General features: G+C 50.0%; 1 protein-coding gene across 6 annotated transcripts in view; it reads left to right on the top strand.

Annotated features, from left to right (window-relative positions):
* Nucleotides 1–14,913, top strand: part of LOC115353214 (calpain-5) — a 60,514-nt gene that overhangs the window by 25,466 nt on the left and 20,135 nt on the right. For 5 of the 6 annotated variants that reach the window (XM_041118588.1, XM_030042260.2, XM_030042259.2 and 2 more), the window contains one exon: nucleotides 11,792–11,923. In XM_041118588.1, coding sequence (XP_040974522.1) covers nucleotides 11,792–11,923 — 132 coding nt within the window. Of the gene's footprint in view, nucleotides 1–11,791; nucleotides 11,924–14,913 lie in introns of those variants that run through there. The other variant, XM_041118587.1, reaches the window with a different exon arrangement.

Raw genomic sequence — 14,913 nt, 5'->3', positions numbered from 1 at the left:
CCATCGCCTGCCAGAAATACTAACCTCTGGCACCCACGCTCCAGGGATGTCTTTGCTCAGCTTTTTGCAGCTTTTTTGGCCTGTCTCACTCAGTTTTGGTCCTGCCCAAAGGATGCTTGTGGTTAGCATTGATGCTGTGGCTCCTCTGTGCTGCTGGATGGGCTGAAGGCTCGTCTCCACCGAGCAGAGTCTGTCGTCTGTCTGTGATCCATCATGGGAGTCGGAGTCCTTCCAGACCTTTGCGTCTCTCAGCTTAGGGATTTATGAGACACTCGCCTGTTAATTTATCTGCCGTTTTCAGTAAAGCCTGGAGCTGAGTGCCAGTCTGGTCGCTCCTTGCCAGGAAAGGATTTGGTCACCATTTAATGCAATCTCTGAATTGACCTTGTTCTTACATTTTTAAGCCATTCACAGACTCCCCCCGTCCCTCCTCCTCAAGGATGGACAAGAGAATTTTTGTTATTATTTATGCTCATTTTAAAATGTCTCTCCTCCCATTAAATGTGATGGTGACCCTGGCAGCATTCCAGCAGATCTCGCCAGATCCTCTCAGGGCCACGGTCTCAGGCAAACACGCTCTCCCCCTTTCCCCCAAAGAGGATAGGGAGTGACAAGCTGCCCGGTGTGAGTATGGCTCACTGCAGCCTTTGATAAGAAATTATCCAGCCAGTCTGCTCTGTCCTTGGCATCAGAAGGACACGGCCTTAAATGCAAAAGCAACAGTAAAATCAGTGGATTAGACTCATTGCCTGCTTCTTAATGCAACTGCACATCGGTGTCTAGAAATTATTGTATTGGTAATGGGGACGAGCATAACGGTAACAGAGGTTGTCGCAGAAAGGAGCCTGGGCATCCAGTGCCCTCTGAGCTCCATGGGAGGGAACGGTGCAAATCCTCCCAGATTTGGCTCTGGGGTGCCGGAGGGGCACATTCAGCCTGCGGAGCAGGTACAGAGCTAGTTATGCCCTGGATCAACCCAGGCTTTTAATCTTGGTGCAAGCTGGGAGGTGCTGCAATGCCTGTGAGCTCTAATTTTTTGAGCCCCCAGAGAGGATGGGATGGATTTTGGGGTGATTTGCCTGTGTTAAGGTCAGGCTTGGTCCTGTTGGAACAAGTGCCTTTCACCAAAGCCCTTGCAAAGTCCCCTTGCAAAGACTCCATCAAGCATGGTGCTGCCTCTTGCAGAAGAAAAATAAAACATTAGGTGTGGTAAAACTGAGGGCTGAGTCCAGCTGCTGCAAGAAGTGGTTAAAGAAGGAAACAAATAGGAGGAAGCATTGGTGGGAGGATGACAGCTGGAGCCATGCTGGCCCTCTGGTTAGAGCAGAAAAGGAGCCGTTTCCTTGGTCTGGTGAATTCAAAGCCGTAGGAAACCGTTGTCGATGCGCCGGCTGAATTCTGTGTAACAAGAGGTCATGGCATTTCTTTGAATTAACTCCCCATTGAACTAAACTTGACCTGCTTCCTCTAAGCACCATCCAGTTTTATTTTTTCAGGAGAGGAAAATCCACTGTGGCTCTGGATCACTTGTTCTAAAGACCAGTCCCTGCCTCAGGATTTGCTTTTTTTTTGGTGTGAATTGGCTTAGCTTCAGTGTACACCCCTTGGATCTTGCGTGCACACTCGCTTGCTGCTGCATTTCTGTTCCCTTTAAATATATGGTAAGCCTGTAATGCATATGTGGTCAGGGCAGAGGGATACCTACACCTGCAAAGAAACAGGTACAAACCCTCTCTCCATCATCTTTCCTTCTTCCCTCGCTCAGCAGAGCCTGGACTCCTGTCCAGTCCAGAAGCATTGATGGGTTGACTGGGGATGAATAAATGCAGCTAGCATCTGTCTTTGTAAGCATCCCAGGGCAAGGGCTTGTCCTTTCCTTGCTGCCAAAAAACTGACGCCGTCTGAATTATTTGTACGGAGCGTTAAATTCTCCAAGTCGTCCCTTTTTAAGATAAAACCCCAACACAATTTGACAGTAAGTGGAATAGCACTTTCTCCTCTGATATATATAATTTAACACAGACACTATGCAAATACTGCCCCAAAGCCCTGCAAAGACTAAAAACCTGTTTATGAGGCAGACTGAAATGTGCAGTGCAGGGAAGGGTGCAATTTTTGTCCTAAGTGAAGGCACTTAGCCCAATGCAATCATTTAGACCTCTGTGTGCTGAAACACTGTGCAATGGGGGGGGGTGAATTCCTTGGGATGGTGCTGTCCTGCTTGACCATCCTACCCATGTTCGTGGCCATCCGTCCCCAACGTGCATGCTGTCTTGCTGCCACGTGCGGTTGTAGGGAGCCGGTGCTCAGCTCCCTGCTATGCCCCTGACACCCCTATGGACAAGCCAGTCTTGAACTTGGAGAAGCAGAAGAGAATGAAAAGCATCCCTGAGAAAGGACAAAGCCTTTAGGTGTTGGCAGTGCCCTGGAGCACAGGCACTTGGTAGTTGAGCTCGCCAGGACCAAGCCTACACCTCTGTGACCCCTTCACATCCTCATCTGGATGCTCATCTCTATGAAAACCCACCAACAGGTCCCTTTTAGACTATCCTTCGTCACCGAAAGTGCAGCCAAAAGCAGCACCCCAGGGGGATGCTTTCACAGGAGTTTGCCAAATGCTCTGGCTTCACCCCCTTTTTGGCCATGGCTTCTCAGGTGCCCTAAAGTTGCTCAGTGCTTCAGCCACTGTTCCAAGTCCCTGTGGGGCAGGGACAAGCTGGCACCACTTCTCCACCCCTTGAGGCTGATGGTGTCTCGCTCAGATCTCACAAGAAGAAATCAGGTCAGCAAGGGCGAGCTGAAGCATCTGTCCCCTTCGGGTGATAGCTGGGGCCAGCCAGAGCTGTGTTGACCAACAAGGCAAGAGACTGCAGCTTGGGAGGGGTGACCTGTGTGTTCACATAGAGACGAAACGAAGCATCCCACATCTTTGATATTTCTGGATCTTTGGGAAGAAATCACCACTCAGTGATGCGTTCCTCCCAGTTCCCCTCCAGGAAGGAAAAGGGTGGACAAACCAGCTTAATGGAGAGTGGTCCTGGATGGTTGAAGCTTGATTGTGGTCTGATACAAATACCACTGATAGAGTTATGTAAGAATTAATGATCGAAAACGTAAACAGAGTGCTTAGTAACTGGAGAAACTGGCTAAAAGTCTAACCATACACATATTTAGCTTGTATACAGCCCATGTAAACCATGTAGTGAGTTTGTGTGGTGACCCTGTGCTACCTATTGCTGGGAGAGCTTGTGCATGTTCCTGCCTTGGAGCTGCTGCTGCTGCACCTGCGTTGTTGTGTCTCTCAGTAAACTGGCAGCAAACTGAGCATGAACTGAAGGCTCCAAAGTCTCATCTGGAAATGCTGCGTATTGCCTGTGTTACTGGGAAAGTAGAGCAGGTCAGGAGAAAATCACCATAGGGGAAAGTGATGTTACCAAGGAGAGGTGAAGCTTGCTTGAGTTTGACGTCTCTGTGAACTCCTGCAGTTTCACGACTTGAGCCCATGGCCTCATGGGCTCAAGATCCCCACTGGTTGTTAAATACAGGCTTCATCCTTTTTGGTGAACCCCCCACTCGGAGGTGCCAGCCAGTGCCAGCTAACGCTGGGTGCTTACGGCCAACCCTGCTGCCAAGTTCTCCGCTTCCTTCTCTCAACAGTGGCAGGAGCTCAGCCTTTTCCTGGTGGCTGAATATTGAATCATTTTCTCTAAATAATGCCCCTTTTTGTCCCTTCTCCCAGCTAACAGAAGCTCATGAGTTCACATTCCTAGAGGGTGGTTTTCTCATAAAGCGGGTTTCTCTGTAAAGCTACACCCAGGATATGAATAACCAGAATAGGTGTGGGCTGGAAGTCATTTCTTTAAATGGCTTAAACTCATGATAACCTTTTCATTGTCATTGCACAGTCAGGGATTAATTTGGACTGTGGTGGGGTCAAGTCCCGGTCTTAGATTGAGGTGCTTCTGTGCTATAAATATGACACAATCACAAACCAAAGGGCGGTTCCTCACCCGGGGACAGTATGGCTCAAGGGGGTGTGGGAGGTATCCCCATAGAAAAGTAGTTAGGAGATTTTGATCTGAGATATGCACAGTGGAGGGTGAGGATAATTTTCCTTTGCAGCTTCAGGTTCTTTCTTTTCCCATGGCTTTTAGGATAATTAAAAAAAAAACAAACCACCCACAAACCCAAAACTAAAAACACCCTGCATGATTTAGATAACTAAATCCTGTTTTAGAAGATTGGCTTTCAGTGAGACACAGGAATTGGGATTCAGGCAGGGCAGTGTTCAGCAGGCGCAAGTGCCAAACCTGAATTATGTCACTTGGAGGCAGAAATGGTGCAGCCAAGCTCGTGGCCACATCAGCTTGCTCCAGGATTTCACAATAGCTCTGTGATGAGTGGGTGGGTTTGGACCATTCCTCCCAAAATACTGTGGTTTCTCACAGCAGGGCTTACTTGAATAAGTTCCTCCCTTCACACCAACAAGTCCCCACCACCATGTCCTCCAGGGTGGGGACTAATGGCTCAAAAGTGATGCAAGTTGTGGAAGATCCTCATGACCCATGCCTGTAGTTCATGGTCCCTCACTTGTACCAACGTGACTGTGAACCTCCCCAAGAACAAGTTTGGGGCCTGATGGAGATATTTTCAACCCAAAGTTGTTCCTCTGGTTGAGGTTAGACCCCACAACTAGAAGTGCTGGTGCAACTGAGGGCGCAGCATGCCATGGTGAGAGGACAGGCTTTGGAGGGTGGGTGTATTTTAAATCCATGATGCTGCCAAACCAGGGTTGTTCCTCGCCCTACAAGTCCTTAGCACCGTCCCAGGGGAGCTTGGTCAAAGGAGATCCGTAGGAGAGCTCAAGACTGGGATATGATGGAGGATGGGGGGACTTGGGAGAAAGTGGCCTGCAGCACTGCGATGAATCAGAGGGGTATATCTGTCACAGGGTGTTAAAGTTAAACCAGCCATGATGGAGCTTATTTTTGTTTCTCCTCCTCCTCCACCTCTCCGGTGTAGCTCCCTAGAGCCCGTGCCTACATGTAGTAAGATTTAAGGGAAGGAGATCCAGGTGGAGCCATCTCTGAGAGCTGCTGCGTTTGCTCACTGTCCTCTCCTCCACTTCTCAAGACTGTAGTTGTGTGCACTCGTCAGGGTCAGGCTGGCTCAGGCAATGCAGCATGAAAAGGAGCCAGACGGCATCGTTTCCATGAAAAAGTACTCCCTGGATCCTGACGTTCCGACGGCTCGTGCGGTGACTGGGACTTGAAACCAAAAGGGACCACTTCTGCCTCTGGATGGGGTAACCTGGGGCACGTCATCTCACTGCTCTGAGCATCCCACCCCCCAGTTTGTCAGCAAGATGTGTGAAGACTTTCCTGCTTCGGTGCCGAGATCTGCAGATCTCAGGGCTGTCAGGACCCAGGGAGTACTTTTTCTTAGCGGCTCTACAACCAGCCGCATCAAAAGAACTCGCTGTGGGAGAGGCAATCTGGGGAGGGCTGCGTCTGCATGCGTCGAGATGCTCAAAGCCAGGCTGTGGTGGCCTCTACATCAGTCTTGGCTGGGTAGAGGCCGAACAAGTCCTGGGTTGAGTAAAGGTGAGGCTTTCCAAGAGTGCATCCCTGGAGAGCACGGGCGGGTGGAACGGGAACGGTGGGTCCGAGGTCTCTGCGCTTGTTCCAGTCTCCTTCCCATCCTTGTCCCTCTCTGCTCCTGGAGAGGTGCAGTGCTCTCACAGCATGTTGCGTCTCTCCACGTCTCGTTGCTTTAACAGAGACCTCTTCAGTGCCTTTGTACTTTGGATACCTGGAAGATAAAACCGCAGAGGCCCGTCAAGGCTGCTAAGCCTGCAAATTGACCTTTAGATTTTGTTTGCCACCATCCCCACTCTTTCTGGTGCCAAAACAAACTGCACGCGGTGTGGTGCTGAGGTACACAAGCAGAGTCATGGGGTTGGTGGGGAGTGTATTTTTTTGATGCTTCCCTGTACAAGCAAGTCCTGTTTTCTGTGGGTGGCGTGTCCAACGCCCTTTGTGTGGTGTGGGAGCTGATAACAGATACAAATGTGTATACATTAAGATACTCTGGGTGGATTAGCATTAGGGATGCCTGACTGAGGCAGTACAAACCCCCACAAACAGTTTTATAGGGTGTAGATATTCCCAACCAAACCTACCCTTTGATGTGTGTGGAGCTGAGTCACTGAGGATATAATTTTTAATAGGGCCTGTAGCAACAGGACAAGGGGTAATGGTTTTAAACTGAAAGAGGGGAGATTCTGACTAGATATAAGGAAGAATTGGTTTACACTGAGGGTGGTGAAACCCTGGCCCAGGTTGCCCAGAGAGGTGGTCGATGCCCCATCCCTGCACACATTCAAGGTCAGGTTGGACGGGGCTCTGAGCAACCTGATCTGGTTGAAGATGTCCCTGCCCATGGCAGGGGGGTTGGACTAGATGACCTTGAAAGGTCCCTTCCAACCCAAACCATTCTATGACTCTATGATCCTATGATTCTATAAAAATCCCTCCGAAAACACAGACCCTTGGTTTTCTAAACTCACCTTTTTCCCTCCCCTATGTCACCCTGTTGCAAATTTTTTAATTGCCCTTTTTGCAAAATCACATCCCAATGCAGGTACCTGCAGCAAGGCAGCGCAGGGACCTTTGTGCCAGCTGTGTCACCGTTGCTCGCCGTGCTTGGACGCCTCTTGCTCTCTTGGCTGTGTGAGCGACATTTATGACACAGGATCCTTTTGGTTCCCCATTGCCCGGGAGAGGGGAAGCGCAGCCATGCTAATAGATTATCTTGCTGATTTTGCAAGTCTGAGTGAAAGCATTGTTCCTGAAACAGCCAGGCTCTGCAATGCAATTAGACTAGTCTGCTCCTTGCAATATCTTGTTAGCAAAAAATGGTCCTGGCATGAAGCAGATGTTGTATCTCACATGGTTATTTTCCCCCCTTAGCTTTTTCCCTCCCCACAGCTGGCTTGATACGATCCAGATCCCCAGTGAATCTAAAGCTCAGAAATCTGCACTGGGAAACATTTATGATGAGACAGTCACCAATTATAAAGCCTATTAGAGGGTGATTTGCTCATTACTACCCTGTGTGGAATTGGGCTAGCTGGAGAAGATGAGGGTGATATTTTCTGGTTTAAATGGATTTGGAAGGAAATTGTGTGTGTTGGGGGAAAGAGTAGTAAAGGGGAGAGCAGAGGAAAAGCCTACATGCTTTTTGGTGGGAAGCAAAATTACACCACCAAGTGCAAGATAATTGCACTGATTGGGTCTTTTTTTCCTTAATGGACTTTAATAACCCAGAGCCTGAGGGAGCAAATTGGCCTGTTCTGGGCTCCCGTAAGCCAGACCTGGTACATCTGCAATCAGCCTCTCGTCGACAGGGACCTTAAAATCCTCTCCCAGCCCCGGCTCTGATTTCCACCTCTGTCCCACATCCCTTGCAGGAGGAAGGATGTGGGAAGGAGTATATGAATTACCAGAATTTTGAATCACTAGTTTGGCACTCCCTGTGTTATCAGGCTATATCTTTCCATAGGACCATCCACACAGGCTTTCTCCAAGTTTTATTTTGTTGCCTGGAGCTCAGTGGCCATTTCAGCAGGCACTTTTAGGGAGCGCAGATCATCTCTGATGGTGGTTAGGATCCTTGGGATCCTCCAAGACAGGTTCTCCTCAGGGGTAAAGAGGCACGGATGGCTCTCTTGGCCAAGGTGGAGTTAAGAGCAACACATGGAAGCCATAGCTTCCCTGCAGCCATAGCTTGTGTTTTTCCCCACCTATTCCTTGCTGTTAGCCATCTGTGTCCAGACTAGGAGCAGCCATGACCCAGGATTTGGCTGGGATGAGATGAAGGATGGGACGGACTCACTGTTTGCTGAAGCCTCCGGTGCCACGGGGCAGTTTGAGGTGGTTCTGTGATGGCTGATGCCTGAACCCAAAAGGCTCCCAGGACGTGTGTGGGTGAGCGCGTTTGTGTGCTGCCCTCTTCTCTTGGAGTCGTGGTGCTGGGAGGGTGATGTGGTGTTTGCTTTTTGGAGACGCGCCTGCCTGGGTAAATGTTATTGCTCACCTGGTTTCTGTCTGCTGCGTGGGAGGGAGGGGAGGAAACCAAGGGGCTTTTTTATGAGCAAAACATCCCTGCTTCTCTCCTCCCCCTGCACATAGCAACCCCAGGCCCTGTAATTCAGTCTGGCTGCAGAACAAGTTCTTTATCTCTTTGAGCTCTGTCCGCAGGAAAAGGAAAACTAAGTTAAATACTTTTCTTGGCTCTTTTTGACCTAGTTCCTGCAGGTCTCTAGTTCGTCACCCACCTCTTCATGTGGGCATGGTGCTTCATAGCTCTGAGTGTGCTTTGCACCCTGAAGGTGCTGCATCACACACCGGGGCCCCACTGTGCTCCATGCGATCCTGGGGGCATTGCAGCCTTGCTGGAGCAGTGCCTTGGTCCCTTGCTCCCACCTTAGTACAGGCAGAGCATCCAGGGAATGTCATCCCTGCGGATTGAAAGCCACACAGTCTAGCCCAGGGTCAAAATGTGTGAGTTGGTGCTCAGCAGCTTCAGTGGGGACTGAAGAATCCAAGTAATTTAATATTGGGAAGCTCCAGTCTAAGGGATTTGGGAAACCTTCTCAGGAGGTTTTGCTGGGGAGACTGATGCATGGATAAGTCTTACCCTGATGGGATCAGCTCTGAAAAAAGAGGACTGGAGCATCTGACATGAGGAGAGGCTGAGGGAGCTGGGACTCTTCAGTCCCAGAAAGCTCAGGGGGATCTTAACGAAGTGCATAAATACCTGATGGCAGGGAATGAAGAAGACAGAGCCAGACTTCTCAGTGGTGCCCAATGACAGGGCAAGAGACAGTGAGCACAAATTGAAAACAGGGTAATTCCATTTAAACATGAGAAAAGACTTTTTTATTATGAGGGTGGTCCAAACACTGGCACAGGTTGCCCAGAGAGCTTGTGGAGTCTCCATCCCTGGAGATATTCAAAACCTGACTGAACACAATCCTGGGCAACCTGCTCTAGCTGACCCTGCTTTGAGTAGTGGGATGGACTGGATGATCTCCAGAAGCTCCTTCTAACTGCGTTGATTTGGTGATTCTGTGCGTTAGGGTCCCTGGGAGTCCACTGGGACCGCGCTCAGTCCTAGGGCTTGAGGGTGCTGCGTGGTCCTTCTGCAGGGAAGCATGGCAGCCCCTCTCTGCCCTTCAGGGTGGACTCCTGGGAAGACTCACCGAGCTTTTTGGGATTTGCACAAGTTTTGTGCAGAGCTCACGTGGTGTTTCCTTCCAGCTGGGCCTGTATATCATGCTGGGCTCATCCTCACGCAAAGCATCATTCCTTCCCCAAGGCCTGATGCATCTCCAGGCACCAGACGTGCAAGATCCTGGGTCAAGGGGGAAGCTGTCACCCCCTGCCACAGCAGAGGATTGTGGCATTTATCAGCCTTCATGCTCCTAGGAAACTTCCGATTCAGCTGCAAACTGCCATGGGGTTTTGCACGTTATGAGGGAAGGAGGTTAAAAAGTCCATGGGCTGCTCAGTTGTAGAGCAAGTGTGTGTTTTCGGCCACAGCCATGCTGGACCAAAAGCACCTTGAAATGCCACATCCAAGTGTGCACTTTAATGGGAAACGCCTAGCGCAGCATCTGAAATGCTGCCTGAATGAATCCTTCAAGAACGACATACCCTTAGGGACCCATCTGCATTAGTGGGAAGAGAAGCTGAGTGAAGTGAGAATTGTGTTTTGCAGAGGGAGTCTGCCCTGGCATGAGTATTTCCAGCCGTGGCACCTTCGTTGCTGCCATGGGTCCAAGAGAGTAGGGTCTAATGAGCTGCACCCCTCGTCTGTGCCAGGGCAGGCTGCTCTTTTGATGAGTACTTAGGGCTTCCCTCTGTTAAAATGAGCAACCACGGGGTTTTAGTTTGCAGACTCTTTCCTGGTGATGGGGAAATCATACCTAACTGGCAGCTCTGCTCTTAGGAAAGGTCCCTGAGCATCTGACACCCTCTACCCTATGCTAATTTCTGCCAGGCAGGATACGTTTTTCATGCTTACATGTTCTCCCCTGTCTACGTAATACCAAGTGACTCCTTTTTTGTACGCTGCGGATTCACCCAAGGGTAGAAAGGGCAGTTCTGGTCCTCAAATGGGGCAAACACAGTACCTCTTTCCCCCAGAGCAGGGAAGAGCTGATCTTACAGACATCCCCATCACCAACGGACAGGAGAGACGCATCCCCTGCTGCTGGGTGCTTCCTCGGTGGTATGAAACAGGAGATAGACGGAGATAAACCCCACTGCTCCTCTCCCATCCCTGCCTGCACTCAGAGATGCTGCGAAGAGCAGGTGGCTCTTGCCTTTGGTGGCTGTCAGCTTGCCTCCCTCTAGCGCTTATCCCAACCTCCTGCAACACCAGCAGCTGGCAGGGGATTAGTCCTCTCCCTTGGGTTTGATCCCTGCCCAGTTTGTGTCTGGATGGAGCTCAGGTTATATTTTAGGTGTACAGTGCTGGCTGGGTTAGGTGGGAATAGCAGGAGGTGCTTACAAAGCAGCGATTCCTTTTCCTCCCCGTGATGGGCAGAGGCAATGCAAGTCCTCATGTGCAAAGTTTGTGGGGAATGTTATTCTAGGTGCAGCCAGCGTGAAAAACTGGGAGGTGTGGGGGAAGAAATAAAATCTGCTTTTCCTTTCCCCCCTTCAATTTAAAAGCAATAACAAAAGGGAAGAGATTCTTTCAGCTCTTTGTCTGTCCCATCTGCTCCCAGCCTCCAGCTGGACGTGACGTTCCAAACTGGATTGATCAGGAGAAAAGATTAAAAAAAAAAAAAAAGTGGTGTTTCACACGAAGCTTGCTCAACACCCTCTGTTATTTAAGTGCTTCCTTGGCCGGGTTCTAAGTGGGAGTGGGAAGAAGGGAGCCTGGCAGGAGCCGGGCAGAGGAAAGGTGATGTGTTTGGTGCCTGAGAGGTTGGAGGGATGAGCTCACCTCCCAGCTCCTCCTGCCCAAGTTTCTCCATTCCACCATGCTGGCTTTCGTGTCAGTATGGGTCTCCTGGCCCAACTGCAAAGCTTTTGGCTCACTGAATTTTTTCCATCTGCTGTGCTAAGATCTGGAAGAACAAACCTCCCGGGTGAGGACACTTGGCTTCTTGCAACCATGGCTGAGCCCTCAATCTGCGTCGAGCTTTCCTGGGTGAACTGTCCGATTTAGGCACTGCGATTCCTCATCTAAATGCCTGGCTCTGCCCTGCTTCTGCAGGGTTTTATTTTTGGATGGATCCACAAGTTCCAGTATGGGAAACAGCAGGTTTGGGTGATGCTCTTATGCTCTCCAGAGCAAAATAAGAGAGGGAGAAGCTGGTAAAGCAGTCACAGAGTAGAGAGAGCTGAAGGGCTTATGAGAAATAACAGAGAGTGAACTTAGAAGAGGGGATGGGTCACTAGGGCTGTAATGGTGTGAAAATGTATCATTATCACCAGGGATAATTATAGCAAATCTGTGCTGATGCTGGAACAGAATAGGGAGTAGGTCTGGCGTCACTTCGGCAGTGATGCTGCCCATGTCCTGGTGAGAGCAGAAGGCAGGACAAGGTCCTCCTGCCACCAGTGTGATAAATGAGGCCAGCAGAAAGCTGCAGGTGGGATTTAAATGGAGCCTGAGAAAGAGAGGAAGAGATTTTCTTTTGCTGAGAGGCCTTGCTCCTGATTTCCCTATGTCCTCGCTTACCCAGTGTGTCTGTTTTTCTCCCATCCCACAGGAAATCTGCGATGATCCACATCTCTTTGTGGACGGGATCAGCTCCCATGACTTACACCAGGGCCAGGTTGGGAACTGCTGGTTCGTGGCTGCCTGCTCCTCCCTGGCGTCCCGGGAGTCTCTGTGGCAGAAGGTAAGCAGTTCCCATGCCAGGGGAACGCCTGTCTTCAACACCTTGGCTTTGCATTGTGTTTGTCCAGCTCAAAAACGGGTTCTTCAGGGATGCCTCAGATCCTGAAAAACTGTTCGTGTGCAGAAACCTCCCTTAAAAGACAATCTTTCAAGGGGAATTAGTCATCATGACTGCAGTCCCATCACACTCAAGCCAAACCCTTGGCCAGTTTTCCTTAACCAAGTGGATCAAGTCCCGTCCTGTCCTCCAGGTCCTAAATCTGACCCTCCCCACTCCAAAATAACCTAAAAAGCAACAAGAAGAACAAAATTGAGGATGCTCAGCTGCAGTGTTCGGGCCCATTTCCCTAGTTCCCACGGTGTTACCTCTCTTTGGCCGCTCAGCGTGTGCCCACCTTGGCAATGAGACACCTTGCGCTGGGGCAGGTAGGGTGATTTGAGGGTATTAGTATCTCTCCCAAGCCACTGCTTCCCCAAAGCATCCATCCCTGGCATGTCCCATGGCTGGACTGCACCATGTAGCAGTGCTCCTTCGAGTGTGGGGTCCAAAGGGACTCTGTTGTGGGCCAGAAAGCCACCAAGGAGCGTGGGCCAGAAAGCACACCAGCCGTGCCTCGTTGTAGGACGAGAGACCAGCAAGTTGCAAGCACCTTTTCCTAGATCTTACTGCAAAAGGCAGCCACCAAAGTCCTACAGCGTGTGCAGACAGCATCACCTGCTTCACCCACAGCCTCCTGCTGCAACAGACCCAAAAGGGGTCCTTCCACCCTACGCCTTTACATCTGCTCTGTGTGCTGTGGTCCTTCCAGTCTCTGCTGTGTGGGGGGGTTGTGATCATGAACACTAAGCTCAGGAATTTGTGTTTGTTGCAGCATCCCCATTTTCTGTTAAAATCAAGGTTTTTCTTTATATGGGAACAGGCTAGTTGTTGTTGGCTTCTGGATAAGCAGTAAGGTTTCCTCCCAGCGTGGCTGTGGTGACTGTTGTGGCTCTCATTACAGGCGTGCTGCAAGGGCTTGTTTAGCTTGTTCCTCTGCGTCGATGTCTCCCAAGGGCGAGCGGGAGAGTTGTCTTCCCTCCTCACCATTCACTTCCAGCTCTGCCCTGGGAAATGCCAACCAAACAGAAGCTGGGTCCCTTTGGACACCTCATTATTTCAGTTTGCCAACGGCATTGCTTTTCCTCCCTTGGCAATTTGGCTGTGGGTGTTTATGACTTCTCATTTTCCATGCCCTTAACTCTCAGAGGCTCTTCTTTACCTGCCTCCTCTTTCTTTCAGGTTTGTTTTCTGACAAAAGCACAAGCTGCAGACCTCTCCCCAAACCTTCCCCTCCCATGATGTTCAGTTTGCTGTGGTGTTCACTACCGGGCTCTGGTCAGGCATGCTTCAGCACACGCCTGCTTTTGGAGACCTCTGCATTAGATGGGACCTTTGCTCTCCCTTTGCAAAGTGCTTTGAGAGCTCGTGATGAACTGCAGGGAGTAAGCATAGCTATAAACTGCAGCAGCAACTTTTAAAGCAAAATGGGAGACATCGAGTGCACAGAATAACCCCCTGGTCCAAAGAGACACCAGCTCTGCTGGATGTGCTGGGATTAGACCGTGGTCCTTGCCTGAGATCGCGGAGCCCTTCGTTGGTCCAGAACCAGTGGACCTCTTGGTCCCTGGTACTGTTGCGTGTGCAATGGTGATAACGTTGCTGGAGGTACCGGTTGCTTCTTGGCCCTCAGGCATCCTCACACATAGGACCCAATGCCTGCAAGGCAAACCTCTAGTCCTGACTGGTCAATATGCTGATGCAAGCAACAGTTGAGAGGACAGACGAAGCAGCAAAACACTAGTTTTTTAAACCTAGGTTAAAACCCAGTTTTAGTGTCATTAGACACCAAAATGTCTCTGATTCAGGGTCGGGGAGGAGCTGAAAGATGTTGACACAAGTGTTAGTATCTCTGAAATATCAGCACAGGGATCTTGGCCCAGGTCTCCCATTGCTCCTAGAAAATGTAACCCTGATTTACACCAGGATGTAACCAGGCTCTGTGTGTCCCTTGCTCCACTTCACACAGTGAAACTGTCTCTCTTAAGTGTGGAGAGGAGGAATACCTTCAAGGGAATAGGACGGGCCAGCACATCCCTGTGTATCCCAAGAGATGATTTTATTCACACCCTTTCTTCCACCGCACCCCAAGGCTCCCTCCATGTCCCTACTTCCCATTAAGCCTGTGTTGTTTGTGTCACTGAGTGGGAATGGGGTACTGGAATTTAATTTAGAGCTGTTTTCTAAATTCCTGAGTCTTGGCTGAACCTACATGGCTTTAGGTGTGATCTGGCTCTATAACACCAAGCAGTCCAAGCAAGGTGCATGTGACATTGTCACATGTAGCTCAGCTCAGGAAGGTCTCCAGGATTACCTGAAGGCATTTTTAGCTTTTAAAACCCAAGGGTTGGATCGACAGTTGTTGCTAAAGGTGTTTTAAAGCTAGTAAACAAGTGAAGCAAGAGCTCAGACAACAGCCAGAATTATCATAGAATGATCATAGAATGGTTTGGGTTGGAAGGGACCGTGAAGATCATCTTGTTCCAACCCCCTGCCATGGGCAGGGACACCTTCCACTAGACCAGGTTGCTCAAAGCCCCGTCCAACCTGGCCTTGAACACTGCCAGGGATGGGGCAGCCACAACTTCTCTGGGCAACCTGTGCTAGTGCCTCACCACCCTCACAGTGAAGAATTTCTTCCTAATATCTAATCTAAATCTACCCTCTTTCAGTTTAAAACTGTTACCCCTCGTCCTATCACTACACTCCCTGTTAAAGAGTCCTTCTCCATCTTTCTTTTAAGCCCCTTTTATATATTGAAAGGCTGCAATAAGGTCTCTCCAGAACCTTCTCTTCTCCAGGCTGAACAACCCCAACTCTCTCAGCCTGTCTTCATAGGAGAGGTGCTCCAGCCCCCTGATCATCTTCATGGCCTCCTCTGGACTTGTTCCAAC

Source organism: Aquila chrysaetos, chromosome 19 (assembly GCF_900496995.4).
Source record: "Aquila chrysaetos chrysaetos chromosome 19, bAquChr1.4, whole genome shotgun sequence".
Taxonomy (NCBI): domain Eukaryota; kingdom Metazoa; phylum Chordata; class Aves; order Accipitriformes; family Accipitridae; genus Aquila; species Aquila chrysaetos.
The sequence above is the reverse complement of the archived record's forward strand: the minus strand, read 5'-3'. Positions and strand labels throughout refer to the sequence as shown.